Source organism: Struthio camelus, chromosome 24 (genome assembly GCF_040807025.1).
Source record: "Struthio camelus isolate bStrCam1 chromosome 24, bStrCam1.hap1, whole genome shotgun sequence".
NCBI lineage: Eukaryota > Metazoa > Chordata > Aves > Struthioniformes > Struthionidae > Struthio > Struthio camelus.
Genome location: NC_090965.1, coordinates 9,872,493 through 9,895,192, shown reverse-complemented (window position 1 = coordinate 9,895,192; position 22,700 = coordinate 9,872,493). Strand labels below are relative to the sequence as shown.

General features: G+C 43.3%; 1 protein-coding gene across 4 annotated transcripts; it reads left to right on the top strand.

Annotated features, from left to right (window-relative positions):
- Positions 1 to 22,558, top strand: PTPN22 (protein tyrosine phosphatase non-receptor type 22). Of its 4 annotated transcripts, XM_068918673.1 has the most exons (22): positions 10 to 2,517; positions 5,841 to 5,969; positions 6,501 to 6,938; positions 7,557 to 7,633; positions 8,604 to 8,699; positions 9,076 to 9,114; positions 9,626 to 9,697; positions 9,794 to 9,853; positions 10,305 to 10,447; positions 11,095 to 11,161; positions 12,082 to 12,159; positions 12,705 to 12,797; positions 14,345 to 14,421; positions 15,314 to 16,071; positions 17,127 to 17,210; positions 17,349 to 17,479; positions 18,036 to 18,063; positions 18,448 to 18,528; positions 18,835 to 18,941; positions 19,607 to 19,637; positions 20,386 to 20,463; positions 21,331 to 22,558. In XM_068918673.1, exons 5-22 carry the CDS (start codon positions 8,676 to 8,678, stop codon positions 21,393 to 21,395), a joined length of 2,016 nt encoding a protein of 671 aa, XP_068774774.1. In that variant the 5' UTR covers positions 10 to 2,517; positions 5,841 to 5,969; positions 6,501 to 6,938; positions 7,557 to 7,633; positions 8,604 to 8,675; the 3' UTR covers positions 21,396 to 22,558. The 4 variants fall into 4 exon arrangements, with proteins under 4 accessions (XP_068774773.1, XP_068774772.1, XP_009670441.2 ...); XM_068918672.1 differs by having other exon boundaries at positions 1 to 2,517; positions 5,841 to 5,930; positions 6,501 to 7,633; XM_068918671.1 differs by having other exon boundaries at positions 1 to 2,517; positions 6,501 to 7,633.
- The last annotated feature ends 142 nt before the right edge of the window (positions 22,559 to 22,700 follow it).

Sequence of the window (22,700 nt, the reverse complement as noted above, 5' to 3'; positions counted from 1 at the left end):
TCTCTGCATCTGCTTCCCATTTCCAAATCATCTCCACTTTGTCCTGTGGGCTTTTTTTGAGTGCCTGTTAGTGTTACTGAGAGTACGGGTGAGGTGAATTAGGTTGGCATAATTCATTTATTTTTTAAAAGTCTTTGGAGTCAAAGGAGTTTGACCCTGTCTTCTATCACAGACTACTAGAAGAGGGAAATTATGTCTAGAAGAGTATGCTAATAGGTATTACTTCTTTGTTCAGAAACTGTTGTGCCATTCAGAAAAATAAAATGTGCAGGCTGGATTCATGTGCTCAATATCTGTTGAAAGAGTTCTTTAAGAATATGTTAATGTGGAAAACAGACAGAGTTATAAATGTGAAGGGGAACTGTGGATTTTGCATATTATTTTAGGGACTCTTCTAGTCACAAGATATTCTGAGTTTGAAACCTTCCCTTCTGACTATTTCACAGTGAAGTGCAACCTCCTGTGACCCAGTGAATTTGGTGTTTTCAGATGTTCTACTGACAGCAGCTGCCAGATGTATTCATCCTTCTTCACTGTGGCAAAGGCAGTGCCTATTGCTGATGGTGGCTGGAAATAGTACTCAAAAACCGGGGACACAGTTTCTTGTTTTGTTTGGTCATGCTTTCCAGGAGAATCTTCCACAGTCTCATAATTTAGACGTTTCTGCTGATATAAGCCTATATTTTCTGTTGCTGAAGTAACATGACATTTTTGTCCAGCTAGTGCCTTTCAGACTGGTATTGCCATCACTGAAGGACCCTTGCTGTAGCTGTGATCGTGCGCACAGAACTCGGTACTCCCATGTCTCTGGTCTAGCTCCTTCTACTCTTTTAAAAGGGTACTCTTGCTCTTACCCTATTGCCTGTTTCAGTATCTTTTTTCTCAACAGGTGGAGAGGTATCTGATCTAATCAATAGGTATCTAATTTGATTGTCCATCCTTCCTGTGCAAGAGACATGAAACTCTGAACTGTCATAGGGCATGTTTTTCATTAAGCTTGCCAGAGTTAAGTCATGGGGACACTGAAAGTGGTTTTCAGTCTAGATTGATGCATGTGGCTTCCCAGTTCCTTATCTCTCTGCTCTGTGTACCTGCCACTTATCATCCGAGTCCAGGTGAAAAGAGGGGAATGTAGTTAGCATGTCCCAGCAGTGTCGGGTGCCAGGTAACAAGTGGGCAGTGGTTTACTGCTGGCTGCATATGCAAAAGAAGGAAAGAATTCATTTGATGCTAGTTTTTTTAATTCAGTTTTAGACAGCTTTACAAAACCTGATGTTTTGCTGACACAGCTGTAAAATGGCTTTATTTAAAGCTTTTGTAAAAATGAGCAGACAGTCCTAGATTAGTATGCTGTAGTTGAGACCATTCTTGTAGTAGGCTACAGCTTGGGCCTAAGGAGAAATGTCTGCATTTGAGCTAACGGGGGATGAGTGAGGGAACATGGGAACTTGAGCACGCTATGACTTGGACAAGTCTCTCAGCAAGGAGATCTCGTATTGTTGAATGCTTGTGAGCAGTCCTGGAAGTCAGATTTTGAGGAAACTGCCTCTGGTCCCCAATTTCTGATCGTGGTTGTGCAATATATGGGAAGCAATTGGACACACAGGAGACATATCCCAGCCAAGAGACACCTGGGGCAGCACTCTCCTACTGCCAAGAGAAGCTGAGGAGCAGGAGCTGCTGGCTAAGTGCTTGCTTCAAGTTAGACTGCTTTGTTAGCTGGACAATTGCTTGCCTCGATAATGGTATAAATATCCCTGTCCTAGGGTAGAGGTTCATGGAAACATGAGTGAAGTAGTTTGCCCACTTGTAGTAACATGTCTCTGACAGCTATGCGGCTTCTTCAGGCCAATGTAAATCTCTGCTCCTTAGGTGGCTTTCCAGAATTCACTGAGGCTGTCTGAAAAGTTGTGCTGGTTGAATGTTTCATGGTTTAGCAGGGAAGCCTGGGCATGGGATATAGCCAGCATGCCTCTCCAGAGGCACAGTTTCACTTGGGAAACTGTGTGCCAGGGCCAGGGTACCGCAGAGTGCGGGCAAGTCTGGCAGTCAAACGTTCTGGCAGACCTGTCATCTCCGCAGCATACGGCTCTCTGAACACTGAGTGAGGTTTGCTTGTGAGAGCAATAGGATGAAAGCTGGCTGACAGAAGAGGCTGAAGAGCTTGGCTTAGTGCTGCTTACCCTTTCTGTGGGGCACAAGTGAATTGCATGTGTTTTTAAAAAGGAGGCGCTAGGGCCCCAGGTTGTGTTTTGTTTTTTTATTTGACCATGGTATGTGTTACGCACTAATTTCCTTTAAGACTTGTGATGAAGTCATAAACCACAGCCTACAGCAAGTGCTCTCCAGGCTGGTGCTTTCCGCTGTGACACGCATTTGACATGTCCGTTCCCAGGTTTGGCAGACCGGTCTCGCTCTGTCTCTTGCAACATGGACCAGAGGGAAATTCTGCTGCAAAACCTGGAAAGGGCCCAAAGCAAGAAGCTCAACCAAGAAGAATTTGTAGACGAATTTTTGGTAAGTTTGCTTAAGGCACAGTTCTGTGTCTCAGTTGATTTTAAAGGGAACCTCTCAAGTTACTTCTCCCCAAATGGGGACAAGATTGCATGTGACAGTAAGTTTTTTTTTTGGTTTTTTTTTTTAATAAATTTTAGAGCAGAATGAGATGCAGGAGTTGACTAGAGCAAAAAGAATGTAAAGACAGAAGAGCAACTTAATAGTTTGTATTCGAAGTAATACTGTTTTTTTATCCGAGTGCTTCCTGTTTCCTCCTTTGTGAATACACTTGTCAAGATATGGTTTCACTTTGTCCTGGTGATACAACTAGGGGTATAGTGGGGAGTATAATGCCACTGCCTCTTCTCCCCATTGCAGTCTGTTGTATGATATATGTGTTTCTGTCAGGAATCTCTAGTTGCCACTTGAGATAGTGGTTTTTTTTTTTTTTTTTTCATTTTGCTAGAAACGCCTCTCCCCCACCCCCCTGCAGAATAAGGAGCGGATATTCAGATAAATGCCTTGTGGTTCTGGACGGTTCTGTATCACCTTGATGTTTGGCACTTTGGCCAAGGCGTGAAGGAGACAGTAATCTGAACAGCCACACTGGCAGTTTCTCCAGGCTCCTGTGCTGTGCTGGTTTACGTGGAAATGCTCGTGCATCCATCTGGAATGAGTGCTGTAAAGTTTGTTAGTGTATCTGGCCCCCCTTAGAAACAAATTTCTTCTTCCTTAAAGGCACCAGCAGCAAAAATTGCTTATAGCTGTGGTCTTCACCTGTGCTCCACGGTGCCTAGCTGGCTGAGATCTGTGCAGTGCTCCAATCTATAAGCTCGCTCCCATCTTTGTATTTGTTTAGGTGGCAGGGATGAGACTTAGACTGCAATCCACAGTCTCACAGTTAGAGCCGATAGCTCTAGAAACTTGTGGGAAATGTATTTGGGATCTGGTGAGTGCTTTTGATGTTATCAGCTGGAGGAAGGCTATTTGGGCTGCTCAGAGGAGCAAAGGCATTGCTGAGATTTAGAAGATGTAGGGAAGAATAGAACCCCTCCAGAAACAGGTTGCATCCAGTAGACATCTCTGGGGAAAGTTCAGGGGTTATTTAGGAGTCCCCATGAGATCTAGACCCTGCTTTGTCCTGCTAGTGAAGATTTGCACTTCAAATGCCTGGGGAAAGTTTAGTGCTTGATTTCCAGGTGTCTGAGCCAGAGGGAAGTGATTAATCGGAGCCTGCAGTAACAGTCCTGTTGTTCCATGGAACAAAGCACTGTCACAGACTGCTGAATTTCCCCATGTTGCTGCCACACTGGGGTTGTACTGTGCAGTGGGAGGCTGCAGGGGTGTTGAGTCTGAGTGCATGTGCTAGTTCCAGCAGACAAATGTACAGCTAACTTTCTGGCAAAGATGGCAGGTAGAAGTGGTCAGGGCTGTATTTCCTCTTGTACTGGGAAGAGATTTTCCCAAAGACGGCCAGTGTTTCCTGCCGTTTTTGCAAGTGCCAGAACTTTAACAGACAGCTATTACAGCCCACATTTCCAAAGTTGGCAGAAACATGCAATCTTGTTTCTCCATCCTACCATCTCCCCTCTTTTTGTGTGAACAAGCATTTGTATGTGTACATTGTGGTGCTGCTGCTGTAAATGACAAGTGATTTTTTTGTTTAAGTCCCCATTTTCCGTGTGCAGTTTCACAGCGAGAGTTTGATCCTTGCTGCTCTCCCTTACTTTCTCACATGTAGCCATTTCCCAAGCTACTTTATGTCAAATTCTGCAGGGACAGAAAAGTAAGGTGATTCGGAGCCTTAGCTATGAGAAGGCTGGCTTCGGTGCTAAGTGATTCCAGCCCCCTTCCCTGAAAGCTTACCCTGGAAGTTGGAGTTGCATTGGAAGAAGGTAGGGGGAGGATGCAACCATACAGCAGAAGAGCTTGAGAGGTTACATGGATGTGTCGTCTGCGAAAACATCCTGCTGCTCACCTGCTCCCACGAGTTCTGTTGCACTGTGTGTGCCCCCGAATTCTTGATTAATGGAGACCGGACACGTGGACCGTGCTGTGCCTCCTGTACCCTCTCCCTGACTCATTCCATTCAGGTCAGTGAAATGCTGCTCTTGCAGTATTTTAGCTGGGGAGCAGCAGGATTTAGGGTTTGAAAAGCTGCAGTTTAATGTTAAAAAACAGCCACTCTGACTTTGATCTGAATCTGAATTTCCACGCACAGAAATACTGTGGATTAGATGTATCCTGCTGTATATACCGTTCATCTGCAGTAGTGCTGAGGGGTTGCTTGGCTTGATCAAACATAAATGAGCTGCAAAGCCCTCCATCTCAAAAGCCCTCCATTGCTGTGGCCTTTTGCCAATATCATCATTCTGTAATTTTATGCATATGAGCCCTGAAGGGTGTCATGTACCAGAGAGTGGTGGTCCAGAGCGGGCTGGAGTCAAGGGGAGTTTTGCCACTCTCCCATAGCTGCTAGTATGTCAGGCCTGCAGCACGTAAGGACAGAGGCCAGGATTCTCTAAACTTGGCAGGGAGTTTTGGGGAGTGCTGAAACACGGATGCTTATGAGCTCCAGCGGGAAGGTCATTGGTGCTGTCTGCAAACTGACCCTTGAAGCGATTCATGTTGAGCACTCAAAAATCAGGGCCCTGAGATGATGAGGCACTCGCAGAACACCAGCTTGCGCGCAGTCACGTTGGAGCTCACGGCCTCCACACCCTCGAACATGCTGGAAGTGGTTTGTCTGTACCAGCAGGAGGGAAATACCATCTCTTCCGCGCTAAATCCCTTTGACCACTAAGCTATTTTGGTCCAGTGACCCTGAGACCAGCAGACTCTGTTTTTCCTCTATCGTATGAGTGGCTGAGCTATTATTTCCACTTCCTGTTAGCAACCCCAGCTGCTAACGAGGAGCACAGGCAAGGTAAGAGAACCTGTGTCACCTGCTGGCGATTCAGGTGTGCTGGTGGTTCCTCCTCTTTGCTTTTCACTCCTGCACACATTCCTTTCATAAATGCGCACAATGCTGAGGGCTTTCCTTTTTCAGCCTGGTTCTCTGGACCCCAGCAATAATGTCCAACAGGTCTGAGAAGGCATGGCTTCGGGGTGGTGGAAAAGTGCGACTTGCTCTTCAGAGTGTCAAACCGCAGAGATGCTTATTAGAGAAATGGCTTTTTGTTTGAAATCAAAACCATTGCTTGGGAGCAAGAAAAACGGTTGGGTAGACAGTAATATTACAAAAGAAAAAATACAATGAGAATAAAATGGTACTTTTAAAGCTGATGATAATGAATAAGCAGTGTTTGTTTAAACAAACTGATGTCATTAAAATCAAATTCTAGGCTTCATCAGGAAAAATGCACCTGATCTGTCCAGGACTGCAGCATCTTTAGCCTGGAATTGAGAGAGACTAGAGATTCCTACTTCTACAGGTGTATCCCAGGGCTCCTTTTTCTCTCTCTTTCATCAGTGTATGTAACTACTTTGCTCTGATTTCTTGTGTGGCTGTAATTGCTTGACCGTTGCTATTTGCAGCTAGGAATGGGAGCATCTTTGCCAAAGTGAGAAAAATCAATTGCTTTATCTGTCTTTTCTGATGTCATTTGTTAGAGGTGTTTTAATATTGTTACTGCCTCTTGTCTGGGTGCCATTTGTACTGAGAGTGAGTCCCCTGTGTGTCACCTATTTGTGAGGGAGATGCTCTATGTTCTAGATAAAAAGGCATCATTTCACTTCAGAAGCCTACGTGCCTGGGCCTCTTTTGGCCACTGCCTCAGCAAACACTTTCCATTCTTCAGAAGTGTTTGCTGAGTTTCTCAGGTGGCTTCTGTGTCTCTATGCTTACTCTGAATGCCTTGAGAAAAGCCATTCAGGAAGGAATTAAAGGTACAGACCTTGCTTTGTGGTGGTGAGCCTGACCCTGAGAGATCTGCGCACATGCTCTCTAGTAGTATGTTGTATGTAGTACATTTGCTGTAATTTGTTCCGTTCTTTTATCACAGAAGCTGAAAAAGCAGTCAACAAAGTACAGATCGGATAAAATCTACCCTACAGCAGCATCTGAACAACCAGAGAACATCAAGAAGAACAGATACAAGGACATCTTACCCTGTAGGCTGGAAATAGCAAATGTTCCTATTCAGTCTTTCTTTTTTGCTAGCTCGATTCTGCTCTTCCTCCAGTATCTGCCTGCATGGTTGCTTGCATGTGAGCATGTCACTGCCTGTCAGTTGGCCTTGAATTCTGTTGCTCAGGTTTAAGGCTTCACCTTTGACTGCATCAGAGTATGCTCTGAAAGATTTTGGCACTTATTTTCTGGAGACTGGAAATTTCCTGTTCAGTAGGAAACACATCCTCTGTTGATTATCCTTGGAAGCTTTCTGGGTAACACGGCAACCACTTGTTTTGCAAGACCTTGTATAGAAGGGCTTTGGACAAAGGTACAAAGATGTCTTCATGATGTACAAATGCCATAGAGGAGGCTCTCTGCAGCCACGTGTTCTTACGGCATCTAGCACAAAGCAGGCCACAGGCAAAAACTGCTGTGGTTTGTCCTGGCTTGGTGCAGGAATCTCCAAAGGAAACTCTGCCCTGTGTGCCAAGCTATGGTCAGAGCAGACTGTCCTGTTGGTCCATTCTAGCTTGAAAAAAAAAAAATCGAAATCCGCAGACCTTGTTGGATCCTGTAAGATTGAGTGCAGGGAGACTCTGGGCTTGGGTTGCTCCATGGTCAGAGGAGAACAGTGTGGCCCTGGGGTAGCAGCAGCAGCTGCAGCTCTTGCCTGTGCCTGTGCTACCGCTCAGTGGAGAGAGCATCCCCATCTGCTGCCCACACGTAGGCAATGGCAGGTCTGTGTGGGGCCCTCAGCAGCTGCAGGAGGAGGCATTAGGTATTTGCACAGCCATTCCTCGTCTGTTCTGGGGAAGAGCTCTCAGGCTATGGGCTCCTCCAAAGCACCTCATGCTGCAGCCTGAGGAGCCCCTATGCCCCTGGTGCTACTGTGGTAGAGAAGCAGTAATTGTTGGTGCTGTTTCTTCTTTCCTCTTTGTGCCTGCAGTTGACCATAGCAGAGTGGAGCTGTCCCTGATAACATCAGATGCAGATTCTCATTACATCAACGCCAACTTCATCAAGGTATTGCCTTTCATGGTATTTTGCGGCAGAAAGGTGTTTGTAGTAGCTGTCTGTTGCCTGGTTGAGTTGTGCCCTGTGGTTGTGCTAGGTTGAGAGGACCAGAAAGTAGTTTCTGTGTTGTGCACCAGGATAATTTAGAAGAGGGAGTATGTCAGGAATTGTGCCTTGATCTGGAGAATATGTGTGTATAATCAGTGAGCCTGTCAGAAATGCTTCTTGCAGTACAGAGGCACAAGCTATAGGGCAAGGGACGTGTGCTAATGTTTAGTGGAACAGTTTGTGGCTCACAGCCTTGACGTCCTCTTCAGTGTTACTGCCTCTGGTAGGTAACAGTGGTGCAAAATAGCCCACAGCTAGATTCGCCTGCCTGAAACCAGGGCTCAGGCAGGAAGCTTAGCAGCGCAGCAGTGCTGAGACCCACTCACTGCAGGGGCAGGGAACGGGGCAGGCCAGCACCAGCCAGCTCCCTAGGAGGAGCTCCTGGGCTCAGGACCCTTTTGTGAGGGTGCAGGTTTCCTTCCGTCTCTGCCATCGCAACTGAGGGCTTTGTGTGACCTGTCGGTAGAAGCACACACCTTCACGAAGGGATCGGGGATCTCTCTTCAGCCAGCAGTCACAGGCATGCCAGGCTGCACGCTGCAGGGTTGGATCAGCCGTTGGGATGTTTACCTCCAAGCTCCCACAAACGCACTGAAAGAAATGGTGGTCTTCAGGAACAGGCCTCACCTCGAACCCATCTTCCTGGCTTGGGTTCTGTCTTTGGGAAGTTTTCACACCATTGGCTTTGATTTCCAGTTCCTTAATTAATTTAATTTAGGCGTCTTAAAATTTAACTATAAAGAAGCCTTTCTAAGCTTCTAATGGGCTTTTGTCATTGGATAGAAATAGGATTCAGCAAGAGAGATGATATTAGTTATTTGCAGTGAACTATGCAAATGTATCTCTATATCTAATTTGAATGCAATTTTAGGGCGTCTATGGGCCAAGGGCATATATTGCAACCCAGGGTCCTCTCTCCACTACTGTCATTGACTTTTGGAGGATGATTTGGGAGTATGAAGTCCTGGTAAGGTGCAGATTTATGTCTTTTTTTTTTTTAAATCATCTATAAAGCCACTCTGTGATGAACTGGATAGTGGGAGTGTCATCGTGGGAGTGCCCAAATGTTCCTTGTGCTCTGCATCTTTCCTGTGAGCCTTCATCACACACATGCTGAGGCTCACAAGTGCTGCTCATGGCTGCCTTTGCATGAGGGCCCTGAGTGCCCATGCTGTAGATGATGTCCAGAGTGTAATTTACCCAATGGTGTGAGTCTGTGAGCAAGACAGTCGAAGTAACTTCTTCATAGCTGATAAGTGCCCCCAGATGATGAGTGTGATTTTTTTCTGCCTGGATAAGAAACTTGTGTTCAGACTTTTCTAAAAAAAACTTTCTTTCTGTAGATTGTGGTCATGGCTTGTATGGAGTTTGAAATGGGAAAGGTGAGTAATGTATCAGAGACAGCCTCTGCTTGAACAGTGCCAGGGCAGGGAGGATGGACATGGGTTACTATAAAATTTCATTAAGGACATCAAGTTTCTGTTTGATGCAAACTATGCCTTGACTGCTGGAGTTGCCAGCTGCAGACTCTTAAGCCATCTCTAGGAGTGTAACTAGCCTCTTTGAAGGGAAAAAAAATAAGCAAGACCCAAACAGCCCTGCATCTTTCTTCCTCCCCTGCCTTGCCCTCCCCTCCTCTCCCACAATACCCCTTTGTGTAGCTGCACACAGAGCTGTGGTTTTGGTGGCCAAGAATGAGCACAGATAATTTACAAATGAAATTGTCACAGGTCTAATTCCTGTCCTGATGACTCCAGGCAAGGGGGAGACTAGAGGCTGGTCAGCAGCAGAAAGTGGGCCTCTTAGCATGAGTTTCACCAGGCAGGGTAAGACAGGAGATAGTGCAGGCAGGCAAGTGGTGAATAACCACAGACTTCCTGCTTCTTGCAACAGAAAAAATGTGAGCGGTACTGGGCAGAGGTGGGTGACTCTTCCCTGCAGCGTGGTCCTTTCTCCATTGCCTGTGTGAGTATATCTGCCTCTTAATGCCCTATCACATCATGTGCGTTGGAAACTAATGTCATCTGAAGCAAATCTGACTCTTAATTTATTGTTCTGCAGGAAGCTGAAGACAAGAAGAATGAGTATGTGATTAGGACTTTAAAGGTGACCCTGAATGAAGTAAGTAGGAAAGGTCAAATCAGGAAATGCAGCTTGGCTAGCTTTATTATATAAATAATATATTAAAATATGGGGCACTTTGTGCAGAAAACTTTATGCCCCTCATTATGCTATTTCGGATTTCATAGTAGTTGCAGTAATGGCGTAGAAAAGTAATTAAATCTTAAACCTTAATTTCTGAAGCTGTTTGTCAGACCCTGGATCAGTGAGGCAGTTAGCAGGTAACATCAGGCATGTCATAAAATGACAAGGTCTCCAAGAACAGTCACAAAATGCACTTCTAACCTTCATTCTTTGTCTACCAATATAGAAGGGAATTTGAGGTGGCTGCAGCATATCAGCTTTCACTTGCTGTTTTGATTTCTGAAGTCTGTGCCCGCATAAGCATTGAGGCAGAATCTTCTTTTGTGGCACAGGGCAGTCCCTTGCCAGTGTTCCTCTTCTTTTATAGGAAATCCGCACCGTCTATCAGTTCCACTATAAAAACTGGCCAGACCATGATGTTCCCTCTTCCATTGATCCCATTTTGGAACTCATCTGTGAGATTCGTTGCTACCAGCCAGATGACAATGTTCCTCTCTGCATCCACTGCAGGTGAGTGTTTCATGCACCGACAAGGAAAGCGCTGCTGGTTCCACCCTAGTTTCTCTCTCACTTGCTTTATGAGAGTCCGTACAGGTGGATGTCTGGGTTCCTTTGTCATACAACTGTTTTTTTACAAGACTTGAGCCAAGTCCCTGTCTTAGAAAGTTCTAAGGATGAAAATGCCCTAGTGAGCAACTAGTACAGCTGGATATCAGGAAGAGAGACAAATAATGACAGGCTAGGGATAATATATATAGTTAAGAGACCAAGAATACTGTGCATTTCCATGTGTAGGTTGGTCACCACAGGAGGACTGAAGAGTTGTTCATAAGACTGTGAGATGGGCTTTCTTCCTTGCAGCAGAGCTGTCCTCAGGTGGAGGACAAGGGTACAGTCTTATGTGAGACTGAGTAAAGCTGTCACCGGGAGTAGAAGTATCGGTCTGCATTGTTCGCAGTGTGGGATGGAGGTTCTACTCTGCTGCAGACTGTGTGGTGGGACCAGGAGCTAGCGTCCTTATGGAGATGTGCATGTGAATGTAAGCCAGCTGCCCTTGTGAGATTCGTAACAGTGGGTTGAAGGTTAGGGTTCACAGGGGGCAGTGGATATTTTCAAAATGACCATTGCTAACAACCCCACTGTGATGTTCATTGCAGTGCTGGCTGTGGGAGAACAGGAGTCATCTGTGCTATTGACTACACCCGGAAGCTGCTGAAGGACGGAGTAAGCGTCAGTCTTTTCTTGTGCATTCAAATGGCACTTGTATGTAGCTCCTGTGCATCTCTGTCTCTCCCTCTCTCTCTTTCTTTCTCTCTTTATTCCCAGTTTTACCTCTCTTTGACTGCATTCAGAGATACTTCATATATTAACTGTAAATAAGAACTCCCTGTAATCTGACTGAGGAACAATGGCCAAACTGGCAATACTTGATATCCACTTTGTGCTTTTTCTTTCTGTTTAGGCTCTTCATCATGCGCACAGTGTCCATTGTCACTACCTTCCTTCCACACCCTGATGTGAATAGCTCCCAATACTGTGAAGTGGTCTGAGGTGTACAGATAGAGTAGAAAGCTCTCTCCTGTTACTCCTTTGTAGCCTGATCTTCAGATCACAGGGCTTGGCTCTGCTTTGGCCTTCAGTCTTCAGTACAAGTTTACTGCATGTATTTGACCCTCAGCGCTCTGGTAGCAGAAATCCGGGGTTTCCAAATTAACATCTTGTTTTACTTTGACTCTTCAGTAAAAAAAATATCTTTTAACAGTGAAGTAATCCCTGTCCTTGTGCCAGATTTCTGGGATTCTGAGGAGTGTCTATTTTCTATATTGTAGTAACCTTGAATCCATTGGTCTAGATGGAGCAGGATGCTATGAAATCAGTATCTCGTCCTTTGTCCTTTTTGTCACAGCTGTTATCAATGTTATCAATGCTGTTATCAAAGAAGGATATTTTCTGTGGCCTGCAAGACAGGAGGGAGGAGGTAAAATGGCTCATAATCAAAGCTGGCACTTTAAGGAGGTCCTTTGTTTAAAGTTCTTGCAGTAACAGGCCTGATTTTCTGACCCTGGTCTAAACTGCATCATGACTTGGAAGCTGCTTGGAATTAGATCTATCTTTAATTTTTTATCTTTTCTCTTTCTTGCAAGATTGTTCCAGTGAACTTCAGTATTTTTAGTCTGATCCAGGAAATGCGCACACAAAGGCCTTCAATTGTGCAAACCAAGGTACATGCAGGAAATTTTCTCAACTGGTATACTCTCAATACTGAAACCTCAACTTCTCTCTAGGAGAGTTTGCAAGAATGAAACATAAAATTGTTGCAGTGCTGAGAATTTGGATTTGTTAATGTTCTTACAGGTTCCTTTTCTGAACAGAAGAATGATTTAGCAGAAATGAATTTGGTAGCTGACCGTTTCCTTGTAGACAGCTGGAATAGCTTAGTGTTTTCAGTTGCATATATTGAATACTTACATTGTGAAAAAGCAACTGTCCAAGAAATAAAGTGGGAACTGTTCTCAATTGAGACAGACTGAAGAGGAAACGCAGTGAAAAACAGTGTTGTTTGTGCTGCCAACACCAAAACAAATGCTTCAGCCTCAACACTTTGAAAGTTGTGGCTTCTGTCTCTTCTGAGAGTTTGTCCTGCCCACAGACTGGAAAGTGGCAGCTTTTCTTAGGAGCTGATGTTGTTTGATTTGGGTAACTGATGACCATTTACAAGTACTGCTTGTGCTGGCTCTCATGTCTGTTTTATTTGTCTGGAATGCAGGAGCAGTATGAGCTGGTTTATGATGCTGTGATTGAACTCCTGAAAAGGCAGATTAAAGCACTTGATGCCCAAGAAGATTCTGCTGCTTCACAGGTAAAAGTCCCCAAAGTGTAAACACTGCCTTTTGCACTCTCAGGCATGCCAGCTCTCACCTAGATTCCTCCTGCAAAGCTCTCCTCTGCAGATCTGGAATCAAGGACCTTGTCTTCTACCCTATATGTCCTATTTATTCATAATTACATTGTGACAGAGGCCTCCAGTCTGTGGAGGTCCTTTATGTGATCCCAGTTTCTCACCTGTTACTTCATTTCCCTGCAAGGAAAAGAGGTTAAAAAGACAGAGGGAGAGACAGGGTTCCAGCCCAAACTGAGCTTCTTTTCATGGCTTAACTTGAAAATCCAGCTGTTTCCTTGACTGTGCGCTGCTTATCACAGGAGTTGGCCCCAAGGGAGAGCTAAATTTTCTTCTGTCTCAGAACTATTTCCTGTATAGTTTTATATTTGTTTGATGTAATGAGTGAATAGAAAAGCATCAACTTTCTCCAGTAGTGGCTGATTTTCATGTGGACATCCCAGCGAAAATTGGTTTCATGGAGTGTTTGCAAGCAAGAGTGAGTCTCAGTCTAGTTCAGGAAGCTTGAGTGCGCGCGGCAGAGTGTCAGACTGCAACATGGGGAATTTGGATTGTGGTATTCTAGCGAGATAATTATCGTTACAGCATGTCTGTGGGAAAGAGTAGGCTAAAGTATCATGTGAAAACCCGTGCCAAATCCTTTCAAATTTGATATACCTCTGAGAAGAGTGAAGGATTATTGGCATGAATTTGCACAAGCAGGAAAATCAACACATCCATGGTTAGGCTCTTCTTTGTTGTTGCCTTTCTTCTCCGATTGTTGGCATGAATCTTACCTTGCTTGTGTACTTGTTTGCAATCTTGCTGAAGTAAATGCATTGCCGTTCTTAGGCAAAGGCTGAAAAGTTAGTTAGCTTATTTTGTCAGAACCTTTTGTCTAAAGAGTTGGGAACAGAATCCTGCAATGGGACATGCACCTCAGTCTTGCCATGGTATTCACATGGTATTCATTCCAAGCCAGAGCTGGGAGACAAAATAGCTGGCAACAGCCTTTTTCTCATGTGCCGTGGATGGTCTGTAAGCAAAGGAGATAGGAGAGTAGGTTGACATAAATACAGAAAACAGTTGAAGTCCGGATGTGGTTCTGTAGGTCCTGATGAAACCTCTTGCCTGTGGAAACCTCACTGCCCTTTGAAAGCACTTTGTAGAGCATGGGGGATGGTCATGTGCAGAAGTGTCATAAATGAAACCAGCTCCTGCATAGCCAGGCTGAATGCCTGTGTGGAGGTGTAAAGGCAGAGTTGTCTGCTCAGGCTCTTTTACAGGTGTTTGGAACAGCTGGATTGTTGTATGGCCCTTTGTACTGTCCTTTTAAAAAGGTGCTGACAGGAAGACCTGTTGAGGAGGATCTGTCTTCAGTTTTCAGCTCCAACTTGGTGTTTGTCATTTCCAAACTGCATTAATAATTAAAAGTAGCTGGCACAAATTTAATCTCCTGAAATAGCGTGTTTGTGTTCTGTGCATTCTTCTTCTTCACTCTCTTGTATTCTAACCTTTTCTTTCACTAGATTCAAACCAAGTGTCCTGTAGCCAAGCCACTTCTGACTTCAGTGAGAGAAATTTATTCTCTGAAATTACCAAACTGGTAAGGCCATTGCACAAGTATCATGTAGGTTAGTATTTCCAATTATACATATAATTCGAGGAGGATGCACTTATGTACTCTGCTGTAGGTGTGTGCATTATATGTGAGACAGCTCAGTTCAAATCTTGCACTTAAGTTTTTGTCAACAGGATCTGCAAACTCCTTTGAGTCCCACTTGGATTCTCAGACTTGTTCCTAACATAATTCCTACATCTGTTATTGATATGGCTCTGAGAATGAGTCTCAGCCTCTCCTCTTCATTCCATTGTCTTTCTTCCCCTTCTTCCCTGGGTCTGCTTTATATTGTCCTCGCACAAATTGTTTCGCATATAAACTGAAAACACTTCATAGGGCAGTATTAAAAAAAAAAAAAAGGCTCATGCACTTGGAGATAGCTCAGTGCATTCATTTCTGTCTTCTGTGTGAAACTGTGCACGCCGTAGGGTGCCCCGAGATTGTTTCATCTTTCATTTGCATATGCCACTCAGGTGCTTGTTACCATAAGAACTGAGTGCCTGAAGAGCCCAGTTTCCAGACAAGGGCGCCTTCACAGATGGGTATGATCCTTCTGTAGATGTGTTTTGGTTTGCATGTGTCCACTTTCTGTAACTAGTTTTGCTTTTTGGTATAGTCTGCACTGAGATAGTGCAGAAACTGCACATAGTTTATCTATGGAAAGAGGCCTCCTCCGCTCACCATTTAACGGTGTTCAGATAGGGCATCAGGCTGCATAGTCCTTCCGTGTGCTCATTGCTTAAGGCCAATCTGAGCTCTGAGTTCCTGGAGAAGGGATCTGCTCCTAGGAGTAATGTTGTGGGGCCTTATTAATAGGCAAAAACAGATTTCTAAGTACTAGATGGCTTTGACTTCATGCTACTGTGCTTTATTGCAGCTCAGGGCAAGAGGAGCAGGACATACATCAACATTATCCTCCTGTGGTGCAAAGTGAAGCATCCCTGACATCGTTGTCTGCCACAGGAGTATTTGACAGCTCTGGGCATGGAGTCCCTGCCATTAGACAGGCCGTTTCCTTTGGGACTTTGAACTGCAGCAACAGTGGGAAGGCAGTTACTGCTGAAAAGTGGGGCACAGGGGAAGCTCTCCAGAAACACCATAGTTTGGAGTTCAACAGCGTCTCTTCTGAGCAGCTGCTTCTCAACTTGAAACCTAAGGGAGTAGGCAGGAGATGGCCTCATGACAAAGCACCTCTGACACGGACTAAATCAACCCCTTTTGTGCTGGTGCAGCAGAGAGAAGCCCAGGAATGGGATGGAGGGGATGTAAAGCCTCTTTTGAGTTCACAGTTGCCAAATGCCTGTTGTCCAAGTTCTCAGGTAAAGAAGCAGGCTGGTTTTTCCTCTTTTGAGCCGAACCACTCAAGCAGAGCAGTGGACTGCCCCCCAAGACACAGGAACAGTAGGCAATGTCCTCACCCTCACCTTTGTTCAGCAGAAGACCCTTACTTCTCATCACTCTCTTCAGATGATCCCGCATCCCCAGTGTTTACTGAGTGCTTTGCAGAGGGACATGATGCAATTTTCCCTTCTTGTACTGTGACTGCCCCAGTGCAGCCTGCCTTGACCAGTTCATCACCCAGGCCTGTGTCCCAGCATGCTCCCCTGTTGAACGATGAGAGGATATCCTCACTCAGTAAGTGGTGCAGCGCTGTCACAAGCTGGACTTGTTCACTCTGGATTTCACTATGCTGGAGGGAGTGCAGAGTGCTGCCTTTTAACATCCACGAAGGGCTGTAGCTGATCTTTCAGGGTATTGCACTCTTGATAGCTGCCGAACAACTCAAACAGGTTTCAGTTCCAGTGGGAACTGAGGGAAGAACAGGGCCTCACATTGTTTCATCCTGCCTTAATTTTTTCCATAAAAATAAACAACATCTTTAGAACAGCATGAATTTGGGTTTCACTTCATGTAGGTACTCTGGACTCCCATGTCACCTTAGCTAATAAGTTGTACAGCTGTCATAGGAAGACAAGGATTGGTGCTGATCAGTTCTTAAAACGGGGTGCTGCGAGAAACATTCAGAAAGCTCCCAGGAATGGGTTTTGCTCAGGATCTAGTTTCCAGGTCAATAAAAATTCCTTTGTGCTTTCTGAAGAGAGTCCTACATGGGAAATCTGGCATCCCACTGAGACAGAGAGAACCAGGGGTTCAACTTTAGTGTCTTGCCTAGATCTATAGCCTTAACATTATCTCCTGCCCTATAAAGAAGGTAAGAATTCCTTTTCTGGTCAGACCTGACCAGAACATTTCCATTTGTCTGCAGCTTTGGCACTGCTGAGCTTTGTCCTGTTCAGACTCTTCTGGATTCAGTGTAGCAAGTGCTCTCTGGTTATCTAAATGCTAGACACTTTTAGAAAGTCATGGGAGTTGAAGTAAAAGCCAAGTTGCAGTAGCACTACTAACTGTAAGATCCTGGGGGGGGGGGGTGGGGGTGCTTGCTTTTAATTTTCTCTGCTGCAGTGGGAATTCTGTTTTTAACACTGCTGGAAACGTGCCCTTGGGAGCACTCTAACAGCAAGTGAATTGGTGCTGAGAACTGTTTAGATTTTTAAGTAGAGTTTTAGATGTGTTTAATCTCTGATGGCTGGTTGGGTAGCAGCAGTCAGGCCTCAGAATCTCTGCAGAGGTCTGTAGCTCTCCAGCCATGTGGTGCCATGCAGGTAATCTGTCCATGTCTCCTCAATTAGCCCTCTTGCCACAGCCAGACGAAGATGATCCTCCGCCCCTGCCTGAGCGAACCCCAGAGTCCTTTATTGTGGCCAGTGAATCAGGTAAGTGCATTTAACACAGTGACTGAGATGTGTTCTGAGGACCCTCCTCATGCTTGTATAATACTGTAGCATCCAGCAGTGCCTTACTCTGGCTTCCTAGGGTGAGAAATGATGTCTCTTGTGTTTCATTATTTCTAGGTGAATTCCCTCTGGCAGCTTCTGATTTTCAGCCCCCAGCCAGAAATAAAAACATTGGAACCTCTCTGGAGTGGAATGGTGTGTCTCATCCAGAGGTTTTTAATGACCCAGTGAGACTGAGACCATGTAAGGTAAATAAGTGGCTTTTTATCTCTTCTCCAGCACTATCGCTATGCCAATTTTCTTGTTTCCTGTTTTTGTGAGAAAGACTCTAGTTTGGACAAAGTGTACTTTCCATAAATTATTTCAGGATTCAGGATAGGAGTAAAGAAACAGTCTCAGTCAGGTTCCTCCTTATCAATATCTAGTTCATTCCAAACATTAATTTATTGTCCAAAATCCCACACAAGATAGGAAAAATATTGTCCCTATTTTAAAGAAGGATAACTAAGACAGGTTAGTGTCCTTTTGAGGTTCAGATCATCCTGTGGAACAGAGAGGAACTGAGCAAAACTTAGGTTAGTGCCACATCCAAAAGAACATCTTTTGATCATCTCATAGATGAATTATGGCTTTGCAAAGTGAAACAATAAGGCGTAAGCCTATCTTCCATTACCGGAGCATGGAGGTGTGTGTGGGAAGGTGTTTGCATGTAGCATCATTTCTTCTTCTCTGGCTTGCTTGAATGTAAGAGAGTCACATTTAGCTGTAGGAATTTCAAATACCTTCCTTGTTTTTCATTTCCAGAGTGTGAAGCTGCGGAGCTGCCAATCAGGTATAAGTTTAATGTTGAGATAACTATTGTTTGGTGCGCTTGCTGCTGAACCCGCTTTAAATGGTAACAAACTGAGTAAACATCTCTAGGATTAGTACTCAGTGCAAGAGATACGTTGCGTTCACTGACTAAATAGTTCAGCAACCAAATGAACTGGTAGTTTTATATTTCCTAATCAGCCACTGCATCACCTTGCATCCTCTTATTGGGATGTTCTTTTCAGTCTCCTCAGGCTAAAAGCAGTCTCATCTCTGACTGTATGTTGTGCCTTTCCTTTGAAAGGATTGAGATAAATGCAGGTTATATTGCTGTGGTCTTCTCATTGACTGCCAGTGTATTTTTTGAAAAGCCAGATAACCAAATCTTTTATCTTTGCCATCTTAGAGAGAAACAGGGATCACTCTAACTCCCCTCCTCCACTTCCTGAAAGAACCCCGGAGTCATTTGTTCTTGCTGATGCAACAAGTAAGTGACAATTTATTTTCTCTACCTGTAACTGAGATTTTATACTTAACCTAAACCTGTACATAGCTAAGTGGCCCACTTGTTCAAAATATTACCAATGGTAGTGCTTCAGGACTTAACCACAGGAGAGTTTGGCAGATGTAAAGGAAATAAATGAAACCAGGGGACTTGCTGGAAAGATTAAAATCACTTCTCCCTTCTGGAACTGAGGCATTAGAGGAAATGAAAAGCAGTAGCAAAGCACTTAGAAACAAAGCAGGAAGATTCATGAATGGCCACTAAAAACGTTTTGATGTATGTTCTCAGGTCTGCAGCCTGCTGCAAGGAATTCCACAAGTAGCCCTTGGGACTTAGGGAACAAAGCTTCTGAAATATCGTCAAAAGAGCCTATGACATGCTTCAGGAGAAGCAAGGTACAAAACAAAACAAAAGCTATTGAAAAAGGAGAGGGTGAGAAGGAACAATCTTTCTAGCTACAGCTACTGTTACTTTCTTATTGCTAACTGTGTGAAAATGATAGGAAAGCAGTGGCCTGTTTTTGAGACTACTTTCATATTTAGGGCAAGGAAGAAGTCTAGTAAAAATATTTTGTTGTAAAACTGGAAAGAAAACCTCAATCTGCGGTAGGAACAGAGTAACACGGTCATACCTATGTGAATGGTTATGCCTAAGCACTCTGTTCCCCACTTGAAATGCCAATTCCTCTTGGAAAAGTTGCTCAATTGGAGCCTTAATTCCCAAGTAGGACAGACTCTACTCATCACTAGTTTCCTCTTGTTGCTGCCCTAGTTAATTACCCTCATAAGCAAGGCTACTTTGCAATGTTATGGTTCAGTTGTTGAGGAAAACAGAAAGAATAATACAAACTGTAATCACTGGGATGCTTCAGTGTTGGCTAGAAAAAAGAGATGAAGCAAATGGCAGAAATCTGCATTGCTGTCTCAAACACGCTACACAATACTTTTTATGAGCTGTAACACATGTGTATTGATCAGTGAATTCCTTTTATCATAGTTCCTGATGTAATGCTTGCTACAATTTTTTTCAACAAGCCTTCTTTTTCTTTACATTTTTACAGAGCTTGAAAATACTGAAAAATGTGAGAAAGAGTAAGTCTCTCTCAAGCTAATGTGCATCTTCTTGACGGCTTTAAGCAAGTATATAAAGAAATATCTGAAATTCTTCAAACAACTGAACTTGTCTAGTGTGAAATTCCCTCCACATCTGCTTACTTTGGAGTGGGTATATAGAGCTGTGCTGGCTAGCTGAGTGCCATCTCATCTTGAGAGCAGCAGTTGTTTTAGGAATACCATGAGGATGCTGTGCCCTTCTGACTCCCTTTGGGCACCTGGCAGGCAGCTCCAGTGTATCCAAATTACAGAATTCTTCAGATCGTTGAAACCTGTGTTGTGGGACAAGTGCTCTAAACATGGGGGAAAGGGAGGCTATGGGGCATGTGATCAACTTGAGTCCCATCCTGGATTCTCCTCAGTTCATTTGGAGCATTAAATATGGAATTTCTCATAAGTTACCTTTTGATATAAAACTAAAATGCTTATCTTGAAAATAAGACTTTTAAAAACTGTTCAAGCACTTCTGAGCATACATCTTCCTGGTAGATTGCACTGCAGTAGTGCATTCACTCCCTACTATGAGCAAATCATGCATTTAAAATGTGTGGCATTCAAGCTCAGATAGCGTGGAAAATACTCAACTTTGTCTTGTGCTGAAACAGCATCTGTGTCCAGCCTTACTGTGCATATGGCAGTATGTGTTTTCCCATAGGTGTATGTGAATCTAGCTTTTCAGGGAATTAAGATAGTCACTAACTCCTTGAGTTTAATATTGTCTTTCCAGGTATCTGTAGTCCGTCTTCACTGACAAAACCATCAGAATCTACCCCGTCAAACCATTCAAGCTCTTTTCTTAATTTTGGTATGTTCTTATTCTCTTTGCTTTTTTGATATAAGAAGTATCTTTTATTTAAAAGTCTAAATGCAGGCATCAGGCTGAATTCTAACTCTTCCAAGTGAAGTGACGCCCGAAAATGGGACCAAACAATTGTGTGTCTACATAATTTAATTTACCTGAAGCCTGTCTGTATTTCTGAACACTTTTAATCTGGTATTGTGGCAATTATATGGTGTTCTATCTAAATTTCTGGTCCCTACATGTGCACAAGAATTAGGCCTTTGGATATGTGTAAAACTGCATTGCCCTCTTCTTGCAACATTATAAGTAACACTTACAATTTTTAGACATTTACAACATTATTCATGAACTGTTTTAAGGAACAGAGAAGGGTAAACACGTGAAACCTACTCTGACAAATGTGAGTATGTAAAGAGTGAGAAAAATGCGTATTTGGCTTTCCCGTATCTGAAAGACTTAGTCTTTATGTGGTAACAGAGAACGCAGAAGATAAATATAAAGCTGTAACATTTCCATTAGGCTGCTGCCTAGTATTACATAATATAGGAGAGGAGAATCACTATGTCTTTCTTAAAATTATTCTATTAAAGCTATTAGTGATTTATTAGATTGCACATAAAATCTCGTTATGTTCTTGATATTCACGTTATAATGATAGTATTTGTTGACAGACATTTATAGACTATATATAGTTTTTGTAGCAGCTGACTTTCAACTACAGGATGTTGCTTTAAGTCAAGCATATCTTAAAGTTCAGGAAAGAACTGAAACTACACGTATTTTCAAATGTCATATGATCTTAAGGAATGACATGATCAACATCTATAATTACATACTGAACTTGTTGCATTAAAAAAAATTTGTTCCTAGGCTTTGCAAATCGATTTTCGAAACCTAAAGGACCAAGAAATCCGCCAACAACATGGAATATTTAGATGAACTTTATAGATTCTGTGTTACAGATTTGTGAAGTCCTTCTGGCATGCCTTGAGTGCTCTTCCCAATAAGATTTTCACCAGAATAAGTGCATCAAAGTGTGTTGCACAATATTTGCAGTTGAGGCACTACTTGCACATTCTTTATCAACTGCAGTCTTAAAATAAAGAAGACTATACAAATAGCAGCAGCTTGGCACTTTCAGTTAACTTCCAACAGGATGGAAGCTGGAAAAAAATAGATATTTTATCCTAGTAAGTGACATTTTTATCTTGTTTTGGGATGTATTGACTTCAAAATGATGGACTTGAGTCTTCAAAACAAAGCGGTATTAACTGGGAGTTGGTTCCAGTGAAGACAACGGAATGATATGGAAGTCTAAGGGACTGGACCAAAAACACGAATCGGGATGCTGCAAACATAGTGTCTGTATAACTTCACTCACAATGCATACTTCTACTGTAATCGAAGATCGACATTTGCTTATATGTTTACAGTACTGGGACTAAGAGAATTAATATCTCGGATTTTAGAAAGACTTTGTAAGTTAATTAAATTGTGCCTTTTTTTTTAATCTCAGGCAGATAATTTTTCTAGATTATTTTGGTCAGTGAGACTAAGATGTTTGATTGTTCATATAGAAACTAAACTCATATATAAACAGACTGCATAATTAGCTGGCCTAACTGCCCTCACCATCTGAAAAAAAAAATATAGCAAGCAAAATGTAAATGTATTTTAAAGGCAATGCCGTTTTTAAGGATTTCTGGTGCTTCAACTCAACACAGACATACAAAGTTTCAGGCAGATAACTTGGCAGGCAGATTTCTAGACTGACACCCCCTTCCCCAGTCTGGAAGCTCTTTTCCTGTTATTTATATCTGAGGTGAGGAGAGGCCAAGATGTTGAAAACTGCTTCATATGCTTGTTTTCCTGTGGGGCCTGCGCCATCCTCTGTTTAATTTAAAGCAGTCTTAATTAACAACAAAAGCTTACGACAGCAAGTCAGAAGGAATAAAACTGACAGCTATTTTTATTTAATGTCTTTTACAGTGGAGTATCTTCAAACGTTGGACTAAAATTCAGTGAGCCCATATTTAATTTATGAAGCATTTTGTGACCTGGGTGAGAAATGCTGTAAAAAATAAAAAGTTTATCTGGCTCACATGCTTGGGTTTATTGATCTGGCAGCTGAAAAAACACTGATTATAAAATTCCTAGCATGATTACTTAAACTGCCTAGTGAACAAAACACGCTGATGAGTCTTGTATTTGGGGTGACTAAGTGCTTTTTCCGTGACAGT